At 40.3% G+C, this 16,759-nt stretch overlaps 1 protein-coding gene across 1 annotated transcript in view; it reads right to left on the minus strand.

Annotated features, from left to right (window-relative positions):
• LRIG3 (leucine rich repeats and immunoglobulin like domains 3) overlaps nucleotides 1-10,824 on the minus strand; it is a 38,479-nt gene extending 27,655 nt beyond the window's left edge. The window contains exons 1-3 of the mRNA XM_041465598.1: nucleotides 10,536-10,824; nucleotides 3,348-3,419; nucleotides 3,002-3,076 (exon numbers count right to left, since the gene is read on the minus strand). Coding sequence (XP_041321532.1) covers nucleotides 3,002-3,076; nucleotides 3,348-3,419; nucleotides 10,536-10,723 — 335 coding nt within the window. The 5' untranslated portion in view covers nucleotides 10,724-10,824. The remainder of the gene's footprint in view (nucleotides 1-3,001; nucleotides 3,077-3,347; nucleotides 3,420-10,535) is intronic.
• Nucleotides 10,825-16,759: the final 5,935 nt, after the last annotated feature.

Raw genomic sequence — 16,759 nt, forward strand, 5'->3', positions numbered from 1 at the left:
GTATTTCTTCCACAGCATTCCTTGAAGATTCCTTGGAAAAAAAAGAAAACAGCTGGCTTTTCAACTGACAGTAATGAACCAACATAGATGTATCTCATAAAAAGTGTAATCAAGTCTAGAAGACTATCGCCCTCTTTTCCGCTATCACTTGAAAGCCAGAACAAAGACTCAACATGGAAACAGTGGTTTGCTTTGGAAAGGCTTCACAACCCCCTTTCTTATAAAAGTTTAAAATCCTGGAGAAAGTCATCAGATGTTTCTCTGAAGAGTGACTCTAAAACTTTTATTCTAATTGTTCCATATGTGTTCTCTTCACATGACTTAAGATATATTAAATCAGTTCAACTCAATCCCTTCAAGTAACATCCACCACAGAAAAACCAAATGCACACATTTTTTCCCTTCTAAAAGAAACCCTAGCATTAGATTATTTGTCCATTCATGCTACCACAATACCATATATATTTTTATGCCAAACACCTGTATGTTCATTTCTCTTTATTTATACTATTTTCTATGAAATTAAGTTTAATATCTTTACATAAATAATATCCAACCAGTAAGAACAGGAGGCTCAGGGGAGACCTTATTGCTCTCTAAACTACCTGGAATGAGGTGGGAGTTAATGGAATTCTGCCATGATTTAACACATCAGGATCTCAGCCAAATCTCCTCTCTGAAGTAACAAGCAATAGGACAAAAGAAAATGGCCTCAAGTTGTGTCATGGAATGTTTAGACTGATATTAGGAAAAATTTCATCATGCTAAAGGTTGTGAAACATTGTAACAGGCTGCAAAGGGAAAGGGATTAAGTCACCATCTCTGGAAGTATTTACAAGATGTGCATATGTGGCTTTAACAGACATGGTTTAGTGGTTGACAGTGCTGAAATAATGGCTGGACCTGATGATCTTAAAGGTCTTTTTCAACTTAAACAACTCTGTGATTCTACTCTAGGTTTAAAGAAAAGCTGTGCAAAAGAGACAAGATGATTTATTTTTGGACAATACAATACAACTCTAATTTTATGTCCTATGTTCATCTGTTTTGATACAGAACACAGTTATCTTAACTACTGTAGATTAGAATTCGTAAGTTAACACAAAACCATAAAGTAATTATTTCTGCCATATTAAACTCCAGGAATCTCTGCTGTAGTTGTAGAATAGGTATTAAATCTCAGCCATAGCACAGTTACATTCAGTAATCTCCTTATCCACACACAGAATTAGAATGAAAACCAGTTAACACCCAACCAGAGCAACTTCAACTGCATTAGTAGTGTGATAAAAACTTTTAGAAAATACTTATTTTTCTTTCAAGTGTTAGCATATACAGTGCATAGCACAGATCTAACGAAGATTTTTCCATGTTTGACTGCCTGATTAAATGTCCCAAGCCATGGACATAAGGATATGAAACAAACAATTCAACAGCGACTGATAATTATTTTTTCTCTCAAAGGAATACCAAAATTTTTGCATAGCTGCAAAAGAATGATTTTAGCTTCCTCTAAACAACAATTGCTGAGTTTCCATAAGAAGGAGAAATACTAAGAATTCAGAAATAAAGTAAAACTATATAAACCACTTTATTATGCTAACATTTCTAGCCTTGTGGTAAAAAGGACCTTAGCAAGGTGGTAAAAAAAAAAAATATATATATATGTATTTAAGAAATAAAAATTTTAGATCAATTAGATGCTTGAATGCTATGCCAGTGTAAAAGTTATGCCAGTGCTACTGCAAAAATAAAATATGTGCTTAAATTCAACAGTTATTTGTCAGACACCATCTGCTTTTTCTTTCACTCTTTTCTGATTCTGATCTGTAAGAAACCACATCAGTATCAAATGTCACTTAGTTCTTATTCAAACAGAGCAGCCCAGACACAGCGGCTGCACCAGCTGACTTGGCTGACCTAGGCCTAGAGTAAAAACAAACCCCTATAAATCACCAGATGTAAGCAATTGAATAGTGATCAATTTAATTAACTGAACAGCTTTCCAAAGTTTATTGTATTGTTTTAACCCTTCAGGATTCTTCAAGAAAGGTAACTTGCAATTTGTATTCAAGGACAGGATTTGGCCAGAGGGCTACATATTATTAACTTTAGACACTTTAGATTCCCAGTGATAAAACACAAATCCCACACATGAAAATCAGGTCTTTTTTCCTAACTAATAGTATGATAGTGACTACTTTTCTACACCTTCCTTCAACAGTTTATTGAAACTAAATCACAGAAAAGAAATCCAACTAATTTATCGTTACAATATCACAAATAAGATTTCCTTTAAAATCAACTTTTTTGTTTATGGGCTCTATATGCCTTTTACAACTTTATACTCACATTACAAATGAACACCAAGTAACCTACTCATTTCTTTCATGAAATGCAATGAACATGGACACAATCATGTGTCACAATTTTATGTATTAACTGCAGTAAAAAAAAAAAAAAAAAAAAATATGTGCCACACGATAAAATGGGCTCCAAAAAAATTTTTCAAGACGTTGGCACAGTATCTTCTAACCTAGATACTTGTTCTGAAGCTGCATCTCGAGGGGATTTCCCTGTATCATCCAGTGAAATTAATGGAATTCTGCCATGATTTAACACATCAGGATCTCAACCAAGATGCACAACGACAGAGTAGACAGAGTATAGGTCTTGTTTTAAAGACAGCACTGTACGAGTTTGTGTAACATTTACAGACGCTTGTACAGTGCCTAGCACAACAGGACTGAGGCTTCTGGGTACTACCACAACATAAATTAATTCTAATGCAGTCTTTGTATTTGGGAAGCACAAAAACTACAAGGATTAAGCTCAATTATACACATTTTAAAGAACTACTAAATAATATGACATAATCAACTTCCTAACCACAAGCTGCTCTATTTCCAATTATTTTACTTTAATCTCTGTAATGTACATATTTCCATGAACCTTGTAGAGTCAGTTCCACTAACCAGGGACAAGAGTAAGATTTACTTACAAAGACAGAAGAGTGATATTTGCCGAGACTGGTCCCAGATCCGGAATGATCTCCAGTTCATTGTTGTTCAACTTCCTATTAATATTACAAAAGGGAGAGTTAACTTTGATGTTAATCAGAAGTATGTACATTGGACTTGCTAAACTGCTGAACTGTGTTACCTTGAAATTAAAAAATAATTCCAGTTTCACTTAATGTGAAATATCAGAACAGCAAGTATCTTTGTTGTTCAAGCAACCATCCCTAGAGAAATAACTATACAATTAGCATACACAAACACAGGTTGGGTATTTTTGGTTGGGGTTTATGTTTTGGTATGTTTTTTAATTAAGACAAATTAACTTACACTTCCTGAAGACTGTGAAGGTGATCCAAGATACTGGTCTTGATTGAAGATAATTTGTTGTGACTTAAGTCCCTATGAGGTTACAAAAATAAACACCCTGTCAGTTTTGCCATAAGATATCAGGTAAAGCAGTGCAATTTCAATCCAAATTATGTTCTCACTTGTCTCCAAGTACATAAAAAGATTCCTTTTATTAGCAAAATTATAACAAACTTATTTGCTTACGCAAGATATAAATATACAAATACAAATGCAAATACCTTGATCACTGCTAACAGTGTCAAAGGAATTCCTAGTATCTCTGAACAATATAGAACGGTTCATTGGAATGTGCATAGGACCCATGGAAAACATCTTAAGATTTTGACTCAGATACACCGACAACCACTCTCCCACATCCCCTCACAACAAAAAAAACATGGCTATAACAACCTCTTGGTTACTTCAACAAGGAAAATTCAAAAAACAATAGTCATTGTAGTCTCATTCCTTGGGTTAATCATAATATTTCACTCTTTTCACCCACATCTCAAAAGCAATGCAGAGCTCACAAATACACCATGAGGACCACCCATAAATCGCAACTGTATTTGCATGCTTCCACAAAATTCTGCACACCATTCCCACATAACCAAATTTAATGGTGATCTTAAGAAACAACAGAAGAAAACAGACATAGCAAGGGCTAATTCTGAGTTTTAAGATGTCTCTATACTGGTGATATTAATACCACACTTAATTACCCTTGAAGAAGTAGCTTGTGCCATGTTGAAGATCCCAGTATATACTGATGCAGCTTATAAGCAATTGTTCACACCTTTGCAGCATTTGCTACGAAACAATTCAGGTACTAAAAAGACTTCTTCTTGACCCCAAGAAACATTTTTCCTTACAGTGTCATGCATCTTTACCCTCTCAAACACTTGGCATTATACAAGAGTCCCAAGAAATTTTTGCTGTAGCCTCAGAAGTACTGGAAACATAACACAAATAAGAGTGACTGTAAAGTAAAGGACAGAAAAGCTAACTGCAGGAACTCAAACCTGCACGTCTCTAAACCTCTGCACAAGCGGTACAGACTCACAACTCATCTTGTAACCATGACTAGCTCTGTTGAGGGCCTCCCCCTTCTCAGTCACTCATCCACCAAAACGAGCACTTTTCTGTTCCCCTACTAGATTATCATTACCTCACCAGCATCAATCCAGCCATCTACAAGCATTTGTCCCAAGTTAAAACACTGCATTTATCCAAGCCAGCTAACAAAAATGACATTATTTTATTGAGTTCTTAAATTCTCCAGTTTGTAATGCAGACACATAAAGAAATTAATCAGCACACCTCAGCAGTGAGCAGCTGTAGTATCAGGTAAAGGGTGCTTTAAAAAGCAACCTTTTGAAAAAAAAATTGCTCACACTCCATGATACTTTTCCCCATGCTAATTAAGCACTTAAGAGTCATCCACCATACCTGGGGTCCTCACCAAGCCACACAAGCGTGAAGTGTCATTCCAAGCTGAATCTATGAGGAAACTACACGATTCCTCACTTTTTCTGGGTAAGATGGCTCAGGAGAGTCATCTGTGCTGAGCACAGCAAACACAGGTCTGACTGCCATGGACGCATCTACTCTCCATCCACAGTTCCAGAAGTGAAGAAAGCTGATGAACAGCATATCCCTTCTGCACACAGACCAGAACTGGCTTAAACGAAGCCAAGTTCAGGGTCTGTGCTAGACGTTCTGCTCTGTGACTAAGCCCTGAAAACCCACAGATCCAGAGAATTCCAGTTTCCCTGCATCCGTAACTCCACATCCTCAGACACAGGTGGAATTCTGCAACCCAGCCAGGCACCTGGGTTTCCTTAGCAGAACACGTGGATAGTAAAACTGTTTTAGATTCTCCCAACTGACTCATTCAATGTTGCCAGGACAGTTTCATCACCACTTTTGTCCTCTCCTACAGTAGGCAATTAAAAAATCCCCCAGAAGTAATAATAATTAAGCATAACAAATAATCCCAGGCACGTATGGGTACTATGAGGGGTACCACCAGTACTCAGCTGTAAGGTGTGCTCCCAGCCAGCCAACTGGACCAGGCCCAGTGAGGTAATGAACTGTGGCACAAGAGCCTGGTTCAGAACCACAGGCAGGGAAAAGATGTGCTGTGTTTCCCAAGCCAGGACTGCACAGGGCAGAGCTGCAGGTGTGAATGGCATTTTCCAGAACAAAAGAAGGGGCTGAGGGCTGGGGGAGAGCCACCTACGGAAGGGGAACAATTACACCACCTTCAGGTGGCCACAGAGGGGATGCTTTCAGAGACTCAGCTCTGGACTCAAGCACCTAATACAAATGCCTTGACTTTCAAGTGTCTAAACCCCTACAGATTTTCCTCTTAACAATGGAAAACCAATACAGTGTCAATGTTTTCAAACACCCACTAATTTTAGCTCCACCATTATGATTTTGAGTTCTCCTATATTAGGTTAACCACACTAAAGTTAGAGACCGCATCTTTCACTGCTTAAAAATCTAGTGCAAACATCCTCCAGGCCATACACTGGAGAAAAATCCCTTTGTTTGACATCTGAAGGCATTACCTGCACAGATTTGAAACTTTCACACTTCATTCTTAAGTGTAAATACTGAAAAACTATCTGATACAAAAATCTAGACAGAAATATAACTTGGTCCTTGAAGGCAGAGTAGAGACAGTTTTTACCCTTAAACTTAATTCAGTATTTGGCTTTAGTCTGTAGGGATTATAAGAACTATGCAAATAAACAGCCAAAATTCAGTTAAGTTATGGCTGTTAGTGCCTAACGTGTTACTTTTGTTCACGCTTCAGACAAGACTTAGGAATCAGTAATTATTTCAACAAAGAGCTTTCAACTTTAGTGCTAAAAACCTGCATTTCTTCATTTCACCTAAAAACTCTGCAAAAGGTTTATTTAAGGCAAGTTTGCCTAAAGGACCTACCAGACAGTAACAGACGTGAGTAGATTTGTTCTGCTGGAGTTAAAACATGTTAAAAAAAAAAAATCTGGCAGAGTCCTTAAACTATAAAAATCCTGCAATTACAACCACTGCTGTGCATGATCACCACACTGGAGCCAGACACTTTCACTCATAGCTTAAGCTCACATCCATCTGGAGTCTATCAAGGCAACCGTGAGCGTAACTAACACTAGGTTTCAAACTACTTTTTTTGGTGTTTGTTTTTTAACACTAAAGATACATTCACATTTTCCAAGTAGCACCTACTTTAAAAAATACATACATAAAAATTTCTTATGCCTGGTTTACTTACACCAGGTTGTCAAACACAAGATGGAAAAAAAAAATCCCAAAGCAAAAAACCAACAAAAAATGCCCAACCCTCCAGACAATACTGAATTGCCTGTTTCATACAGTATATATGCTTGTCTACCAATACTTACATAAAATACGTATTATATATATTTTATTAAACATTACTTCAGTACTATTGGCATAGGAAACTTCATGAAAATTCGGTAAAAAAAGCCTTGCAAGTTACATTTTAAGTTCAACCAGAGTGGCTGAAAGTGAACCAAGAGTTAAAATATTTGCCTTTCACTAATAATCTAAGTGAAGCCTAAACCTGTAGAAGTGTTTCAAACTTATAAGCACTGGATTGGCACAATTTTTTACAATATAAAAATCTATCATCTCACTTGCAAAGCTAGAAGTTGATTTCAGTCCAATGCATTCCTCAACATACCTTAAAACATGTATGAAGAAAAAGTTGGAAAATTAAATTCTATTTTTCCTTCACAGAAATGGAACTGACATTGTTCAAACAATATTACTATGTGTTTTCCACTTCTGAACTTTCCCTGTATGTTAAAGCTAAATTACAAGAGGGGAGAAAATTCCCCCTGTGATTACTTTTGCTACTAGAATCTCGAAAGTCATAGAAGACAGAACATACTCTGAAAAGTCAGAAATCAGATACTTATTAAGAAATTCTTTATAGCAATAGTAAGCATATATACTTCTACTTCACCTCACATTTCTAATAGAAGTGATTGGACATTTAAGTAGAATTGCCTCCACTTGAGAAAGTATGCCATAGATTTTATCCCCAAATAATCTGTTCTATGAAAGAAACTGTTTCCTTTGTTCCATTACGTTTGTATGACCAGTTTTTGTAACTCACAAGTCCCAGCATTTAGCTGAAATCTGAACATCAGTGTTTGTGTGATTAAAAAGTGAAAGGAAGCCTAATGCATAGAGGGAGAAAGCAAGTGCTTCTTCACACATTTTATAGATACAACTTTTAGACTCTAACTTAATTTACAACACTTAGTCACAATTATCATCTTCTTCCTTAGAGAACTCAGAAACCTGAGCCCCAAGTCAAATTTTAAAATGCAAATCCAGCAACAGTTCCTTAATCAGTCCCACTGGGGCCTATAGAGCTGCTAATTCAGCAGAAATCAGCAGAGCTGAAAAACAAAAAGCCAGGCTGTAGCTGTTTTAAGACACTGATCCAAAGTGACTCATAAATCAGCTTGCTATGTTCAAGCTTTAGTCTGGAAAATATTGAAAAACAGCTGTGAAAACCATACAGCTTTTTTTTCTGGCAATTCTGGTAGAGAACTAGAGGATTTATAAAATGTAAATACTGAAGATGTAATACAAACACAAGTGAAAACCATTTTTCAGACTTTCCCTCCTGCCCCACCGACAGTTCTAGCATTCCTGAGTGAACCTGGCAAAGGGTACTGCAGTGCCACTGGGAGTTTGCACACATGGAGGACTCTGGCCAGTGCTCAATACTCTTCCTCCTCCACCAGCTCCAACAACCTCACAATCTTGCAGTATCAGGATACACATCGTGGAATTAAATGGAAATCCAACTTCAAAACTATCTGTACACAAAGCCATTATAAATGTTTATCAGTTTTCAGCAGACTGTTACCTCTCATGAAGCCAAGGTAATAGAAGAAGGCATTTTTAGCTAAAATCACAGTGAAGCTGGCAATTATAGCCTGTTTACACTCCACTTTGTGAAGACACTTCCATACAACGCAGTAGACTCACACCTGCCACCAAGAAGAAGGGGACATCAGACATGTTCATTTTTTTCCCCTCTTTGTCCATTGTGAGGTCACTTATTTTATTTCAGTGGGGAATGTGAACAAAAAAAGGCATGAAAGTATGCAGCAGGAGTTTCGAAAACCTACTCTCTGTATGGGTGAGTACAAATGGGCAAAGGAAGGTGTAAAGCCTAACATGGGCCTAGACCTTCTCAGGCAGAAGAGCTTCAACTCTCCTGCTTGGGGGTCTCGCCTGTGTATGTTAAGAACGTGGTAAAAAAAGCTGTTGTTTCCTCAAGAGGACTGGAAAGCCTGCAATTAAACTACTAGCCTTTGGCTATACCCACTACAGGGTTTCATGGAAAACACAGCAGATATATAGCAATAAAATTCATAAACAGTCCTTTACAATTTGTTATGTGCAGTTTGTTGCAACAATAATCCAAAGTAGTCAAACCTTTTTTGCCTATGTAAAGCTGAACGCATTAATTACCAAATTGCACAATCCCAGGTCCAAGTACTGGGGTAGCTGGAGGTAACAGACAAGGCCACACTCTTCCTTGTTCTTATTAAGAGGGGAAGCAAGAAAGAGCTGGGTACTTCTAAGGCATTTGTCACAAACAAAAGAAATATTTACACAAAAGTGGCCAGACCACATGGTTTGGTGACACCTACAAAGATGTACTTCTGAGAGTTTAAAAGCAAGTGACACAGCTGTCCAATGAGCAATCACAGCAGGGTTTCTTACAACAGACCAGAGCTTATTTATACAAGCGGAACTTATTTTCTCACACTTTTAAAGGAATGTGAACTTATGTAAGGGCAATTTACACTACCAAGGGATTTCTAATTAGGAAAACGTCCCTTGTGCTAACAAAAAAAGTCCTGCAATGTGTTGTATTGTCTCTCGGGAACATAAGTGGAAAAAACCAATTTGGATTACTGCTAACAAAAAATGCTTTTTAAAGCAATTCTAAAAAAATAAAAAGTTCTGTGATTTCCCCCTTTTTATTTACCACATCTGAATTTTAACAGCATTGACGCATGCTAAACTAAGAAATTAAACTATAATGCTTACCTTATATCAAAACAAAATCCTTAGGTTTTGTCAGAAAACTTAAATGGGCATACTGAAACCATTCAAAAAACTAAGAGGAATGAAATACAATAGAAAGCAAAACCAGTTGCTGAATGTAAAGCAGATGCAGTAGTAGATCTGTATGTTTCAATCACATAAGGGAAAAAAAAAGTTTCTTTCCCCTCACACTTTCGTATACTAGTCCTGGAAATATTCAACTCCCAGAGCCATGCCTGTGTTCAGTTCCATATGGTGTCAATACAGCCATCCACATTTCATGAGTAAAGCAGCATGACCTCCAGACGAGGCAATTGAACAGAATTAGCCACAACTAATTGAAAGTCTTCCTGTTTACTTTAAAGCCCTTATCTCGATCTGCTTTGAAAATGTAACAGAAAATTAATAGGACTAATATAGAAGATCTTTCAGTGACAAGCGATTAAAAACAAATGTGAGAAGTCCCTCGGCCATTTTCAAGCTTTTAGATAGCTGACCTAATTCATGCTTTTTCTATAAAAGTTTGTCACTGAAAGTAACTTTTCCTCAGCCGGCCCTCGAGTTCGCGCTGCTCTGGGTTCGGGCACTGCGCGGCACCGGGCCGAGCGGGCCCGCACCATCGCCAGCGCCAAAACTACCCAGGAATGAAGAGCGGCACGAAGAAAACCGATAGGAGCTTTCCCAACACACCGACCAGCGTTAACGTGATGATTACTGCACGTTGTCCAAAAAAGTCAACAGAACTTTTTCCTCGCCCTCTCCGACACTGAGCAGCGCTCCCAGGCCCATTTCAGCCGGGCGCTTATCGCCACCACCGTCCGGGGCCGCAATCCGCCCCAAGGGACGCTGTCCCGCTGCGGTCGCCGGCGACCTCGCCGCGCCCGCTGACAGCTCGGCCGCAGCCCCAGCGCTGCCCGCTCCTACACCTCCCTGCAGCCACCACACCCGCGCTCCCCTCAAAGCCCCCCCGTCCGCGGCTCCGGGGGCAGAAGATGGCGGGCGGGCGGACGCAGACCCCCAGCCCGCCAGGCAGCCCGCCGCCCCGATACTCACAGCTGTACCGCCCCCCGCGGCAGCCGCTCGGGCAGCCGGCTCAACTCCAGGCGGCTGCAGGCGACGAGGTGCCCAGCGCAGCGGCAGGGCGCGGGGCAGCGGGCGGCGGCGGGGCGGCCGCCCAGCAGCAGCGGCAGCAGGAGCAGCGCCGGGAGGACGGCGAGCGCCGAGCGGGGCCGGCGGAGCATGGCGGGCTCGGAGCCGCTGCCCGCGCTCCCGTCCCTGGCGTTCGCCCCACTGACAGAGCCGAGCGCGGCACAACCTCCTGCTTCTCAGCGCGGGTGGCGGCTGCCGCTCATGCCCCGGAGCGACCGCTGAGGGGGGAAGGCGGTGGGAGACGGGTGTGTAGAAAAAAAAAGTAAAGAAAGCGGGAGGGGACCGCAGCGCCGCCACCGCCGCCAGCCACTCCGCAAACTTTCCGCCACCTCAGCCCGCCTCCGCGCGGCCGGGGGAGCCCCAAGCACGGCCCGCCCCGCCGCAGCCCCCTCCCCGTGCCATGTGACAGCCGCGGCCGGGCCCCGCGGCGCTGGGGTGCGGGATGGCGGGCCACAGCGGAGGTGCGCCGGCATCGTGCCCCACTGCTGCCAGGCCTTGGCGGTAGCACCCCCGGGCCCCCGCCCCGCCGCACGGCGGGCGCTACGGTGGGATTTTGCTGCCGTCCTCGGCCTCTCCATGGGCGGGCGGGAGCGTGCCTTGTGTGCCCTGAGCGTCACCCACCACGCCCGGGCCGAGGTGAGAAGGCACGGGCACCGTGGTCGTGCTCGCGCCGGGTTTCCCTTTGCCATCACACCAGGTAGCGTGTGTCGTGGTAATCCAGAAGCTGCTCCAGAGGCCCCAGGCTTCCCAGCCAAGCCTGGGGTCACTGGCATGTAAAAGGTGAGGTGAGGTTAACTCCTGCCTTCCGGGTCCTACATGGCTGGTCCAGACACCGTAATTAAGCCCATTATGTTCCCCACAGGATCCCGGCTCCAAAGGTTCAGGGAAGTGAGCAGGACGTACGGATTCCTCATGTCTGAGGTAATCGATGTAATTTAAGTAAATACCTATTGTTCAAGTTCCATATGTAAGCGCGGACCCTGCAATGGATTCAGTTACTGAAGGCTTCGCACCCCCTACTCCGCAGGAGCAGCCGCCATCAAATTGCTCAGGAACGCTGCTTTCCCTCCCATCTTCATAGGTGCACCTGAAAGATGGCAGACATCTGAGACAGTGTGAACTTGAAGCCCCAAGAAGTTTGACAGCTCCAGTATCAAGATTTGTAAGGCTGAAACTTTGTCCGGGTTTTTATTGTTTCCATGAATATCTCATGGTACGGGGATTTTTGTTAAAGAAACAAAACTACATTTTAGCCAGGAGTCATGAGTTTGCAAGACTGACAAGACCTAAGTAACTACAAACATTCATGTGCCACTGTCAACATAACTGTTTCAGATTCATAGGGTGTGCAGAGCTCTGCAATGTTTTGTCAGCTTGAGCTCCACTGACCATTGGTGTTCCCTAAGGAAATTACCATGGGAAAACAAACACATGCTGCAAGAACACACTTTTTTCTACATATAAAAGCAAGCAAATAAGCAAAGGAACAAAATATAGGATAGAAATTACTTAGTATGTCTTTACAAGTTATTTTTTATTTAAAGTGAATGAAAACTGTCCTGGTACAATTGGCATGTCAGTTTCGCAGTTTCTTTTCCAGTCTTCCTTTGGAAAACATTAGGGTGACATTAGATCAACAAAGCCTGTGAAACACTAAGCTGTTCTAAACAGTCAGCAGGACAATGCCCAATTTGGATTTTTGAAGCTATCCATGATTAGTCTGTACCCATTTCCATGGAAGTCAGTGGGAAAGCTTCTTTTCTCAAGTTCCAGCTTTTGTTCTAGCTGTCCAATTGTTTCACACTGTAGCACCAAGATGAAAGAGACACTTGCACATGTTGTGTTTATGTATAGGTAAGATATGCTATAATTGCTAATTTTGCAAAGTAATCAAAAATTCAAGAGAAGCATCTTTATGTTGCTCCAAGTAATTATTGAAGGATCTACAAGAATTTAAATAGATTTAAAGTAACTAAGCTTTGTATTACAGCTCCCGGAGTTCACAGCAAAGGGCCTCACTTTTCTGGGAAAAGTGAGCTTCTCTTATCTTGAGTGTTGGTAAGGGTGGTGTGATTCACTAGTAGGTGGCAAGAGAGTCATTAAGCTGTCAGCTTTAACATCCAAGGAAAAGAAAAATTAAAAACAAAGCATATTGAACTTAATTTATCATAGCAATCAATAATATATGTGGTGCTTATGTGAACTGTGGAACAAGAGAGAATCTGAGAAACAATAGCAGGAAAAAAATAGATGAAAAGGGCAGGAACTTCTGGTTTTGTAATTTTGAAAACCACTCATGCAGTCAGGGAATACTGTGTCCATAGAAAAACCTAATGCATATTTAGTGCTAATAATATATGAAGCTGGTTTAAGTTAAGCAAGGTAAATCAATCCAGAAAATTAGTTCATTTGTCTTTGCAGCTTCTTTTCTCAAAATAATCAATATTATGAATCCTACAATGCTTATATATACTTAATATACAAGTATGTGTACTTCAGGGTCCATAATAGAAAGTCTTTGTTCCTACAGGGAGATTTGCTCTCTTCAGAAGTCTCAGGGACTGGTTCTGCACCTCATATGAGCACCGCAAGCTCTTGCGACCCTCAGTTCCAGGAGTGTCTTCATCGCTGGTTTTAGTTTGAGTGTGCACTGTGACTGTACATAAGCACATACAAGTCTCTTCTTCACAAGTTTGGCTGGACTACATCTTACAAGCTTAAAAGTAAGCTTATATCAAAATAAGAGGTCTCCCATTCATCTACCCTGTTATCTCCACATGTAGCAAGGAACTTCTGGTGATCATTCTTTGGCATTGCTATTAGCATAATGGCGGATTCACCAGGATTAGGGGACTGATTTGACTGAAACCCCTTAAAAATAATAACATCCCCCCCTCCCCCCCCCCACACACAAACACACTTTCTTTAATTCTGAGTTGGAATAATTTCCTTACCCAGTTTTCCATGTAGCTGCACAAGGAAGAGACTTGTGGTTATGCAAAGACAGATCCTTTCCATGACAGCCTGAATACAGGTCAGCCTGGGGGAATGATGTTGAGGAGGGGGGAGCATGGCTGCAGAGAAAAATTCTTGAAAAACTAGACTCTCCAGCTCTCTCTTTGGCAGATGAGATTAGTTTCCACCACAACACTGTCAAGCATAGTCCTGTGGATGAGTTGGTAGTGGAGGACAGAGGATTGTGTAGTGAGATACAGCTCACTGTTTTGGATGTTATGGCTTGATTCTAATGGCATCATTGTCAGTCTTTGATTATTGTAAATCAGAGTCAAGTTCAAACATATGTTGTTTAAAATATGTGTTCACTTCAGGCAAAAGGCACACCCAGAAGCTGTCTAAATATGATTTTTTTTTTTTTGCAGATCATTAATGCACTGAAATCAGGCACTGCTTTCAAATAATCTACTTCCAGAAGAAGTCAACCCTAAATCAGACTGGGTTTAGCAGATTATTAAAAATATTTTACCTATTGGCAAATTTAAGCAAAACTAAATAAAGGTACTATACATTTTCTGTTCTGAATTCAAATTAGAACATCTTTCATAACATTAGTAAGAGTTCAGTTAATCTAATTACAGGTTTGTTATTCATTTTGCAAAGGAATCTCAAGTCATTACATCAGACACATAGATAGTTGTATATAGTTATGTGTAGTTAGTATTAGTCTGCAGGACTAATATCAGAAGGTCAAAGGGACTGAACAGTTACATCTACTAAGTTTTAAATTATTTTGTCCACTAAGGCCACCTCAGGAATTAAAAGTCTTCCCAGGTACTCCTGGATCACCTTGTAATCCAAATCTGTGTCTGTTCATTTCAGATTTTTCTACTTTTCATGGGTAAATGAAGTGATTTGGGTAGGATTCAGCAGCAAAAAGCAGAAGCAAAGCAGAACAACATTGCTTACACTCTGACACATCTAACTTCTGATAGAGTGACATAGAAACCCATGGCCCATCTATTTACATTCTGTCAGTAAATGACCTGTAGGAGCAGTGGCAGAATTAATGTCCTGTCTGTTTACTCTTAAACTTCCACAATTCAGTTTTATTTATTGTCAAAGAAGATGTTTAGGGCTACCTGAGAGAAGGAAATTAAGAGGTCATGCTCTCAAGATCATTACTGTCTTTTGGAGATTCACCAATTTAGTCCATTAAAAAGAATAATCTTAAGGCTAACAATTTTTTTTTTCTAAAACCACAGCTGGAGGGAGAGGTGAACCAGTGAGACCCATCCTGGTTATAAAACAAAAGTGGAGCAGGACATGCTTTTTGTGGAGGCTGCTTGCCTACATGAAATACCTTGCAATAGGCAAGAGAAAGTTTTGCTCCAGGCACCTGTCTGGAAGTTATTGAAGAGTCCCACAAAACCTCTGTATTGTATGCAGAAGAGCCTTTTTACTTCTTTGTGTGTAAACATAATCACATCCAATATCTTGGAATATTTTTCATGGAAATTACTCTAAATGAAGAGCTTTTCTACCTTCCTTCTGCCCATTTGGTATTGCAAATGATACTACTTTTAGATTATAGCAGCACTAAGACTTCATGACCATTTATTTCAAACCCTATGATTAACCATTGCAATTTCATTTGCATTTGAGAAAAATAATAAAATATTCTTAAATAATTTCCTAGTAATTGTTAATCTCCTTCTAGTGTGTCATAACTCCATGGTGAATATTCCAAGGTGCATACAAAAATTTATTTTTGGTAGTAATTATAATTGACTTTATGTGATCCAACAGTGAAACCATGAAAACCAAATTATACATAATTTGAATGCACTGATTACAACCAGAAAAACCATATGAACTCTTTCTAAAGACTTTGCCTAGGGCAGAAAATGTTCAGCTTTTATAGAATTCATCCAAACAGTGAGTCTTTGCCTCTATTACAAATAAACTTAAAGCATCCTAAGGCAATCCGCATTAGTGACGATTGTTAATGTCTTCAAGTCATGTCCTGTGTGGGGCTAAGTAGGAAGTTAAGTGCTTGATTGGAAAGACAATTAAACAATCAACAGCTACAATGATGTAACTTCAAAGAGAAAAAAATTAAGACTTAGTTTTATGTCATTAAGGAACACTCAAGTTGAAATGTTGTCAATTTGAATAAAAATAAGTAGATGGGAATTTCAGGATGGTGCTACTGTAATAAAACACCTGCCAGGTCTGTTCTACCTGTTGTTTCAGTTTGTTGAGGGTTAAAAATAGTCTTTTAAAATAAGTAAACATTTTGTGGTAAGAAAGGCCAAGTGGTCCAAAAGGGAATCTGAAGGAGTGCTCAGTTGAACCTAGCAGTGGCTCTTCCAGACAGTAATTTCTTTGGCTCTTCCCTGCTGCCCTTCCTTAGGGTGGGGGATTGTGGTATCTGAAGCTCAAACATAAGTTCCTTTTTACCCCAGGAAAAAGGGCTTGAAGGCTTTATCTGCTTAAATAGTCAGAGACCGATTTTTAAGATTTATATCAGTATTTTGCAATCTCAGTGTTAAGTATTCGCTACTTTTAGGTGTGTAGCTCTCCTTGAAGTCAACTACTTAAAGAATCTCACAGCAAGAAATCAATGGGAGTTAGGCCTTAAATCTTTGAAAAATTTATGTCTGATTGTCTGTTCTAGGGGGAGAACGAGCTGCAGCTGGGACTCATCTTGTGTAATTTTAGCAATTTGGAAGTTTGGTATCTCTTCTAAAGCATTTGTATTAGCTTCTTCTGTAGTCAGTAGAAAAAAGACAAATCCAGGAAGTGATTACTACCTTTCCAAAATACACAATCAAGGAATTTAGAGTGAATCAGTCTCTGGAGATTTTCTCCTTCTGTATAAAAAGAACCTTATGACTAGTTTAGTCTAGACCCTGCTTTTTCAGATGATTCTCAATGTCTGCCTTCAAACATACGCATTAAGCTAAACAGAATAATACGGGAGCAGACTTCTCAAATTTATTTCTATAATGGGGACCTGTATTGTTTTTGCATGGCCTGGTTTTGATAGTGGGGAAGCTGCAGGGGTGGCTTCTGTGAGAAGCATCTAGAGGCTTCTTCTGTGTGCAGCAGAACCAGTCCCTGATGGCTCAAAAAATGGACATGCCACTGGCCAAGGCTGGGCCAATCAG

This window comes from Pyrgilauda ruficollis, unplaced genomic scaffold (genome assembly GCF_017590135.1).
Source record: "Pyrgilauda ruficollis isolate IOZ18807 unplaced genomic scaffold, ASM1759013v1 scaffold19, whole genome shotgun sequence".
NCBI lineage: Eukaryota > Metazoa > Chordata > Aves > Passeriformes > Passeridae > Pyrgilauda > Pyrgilauda ruficollis.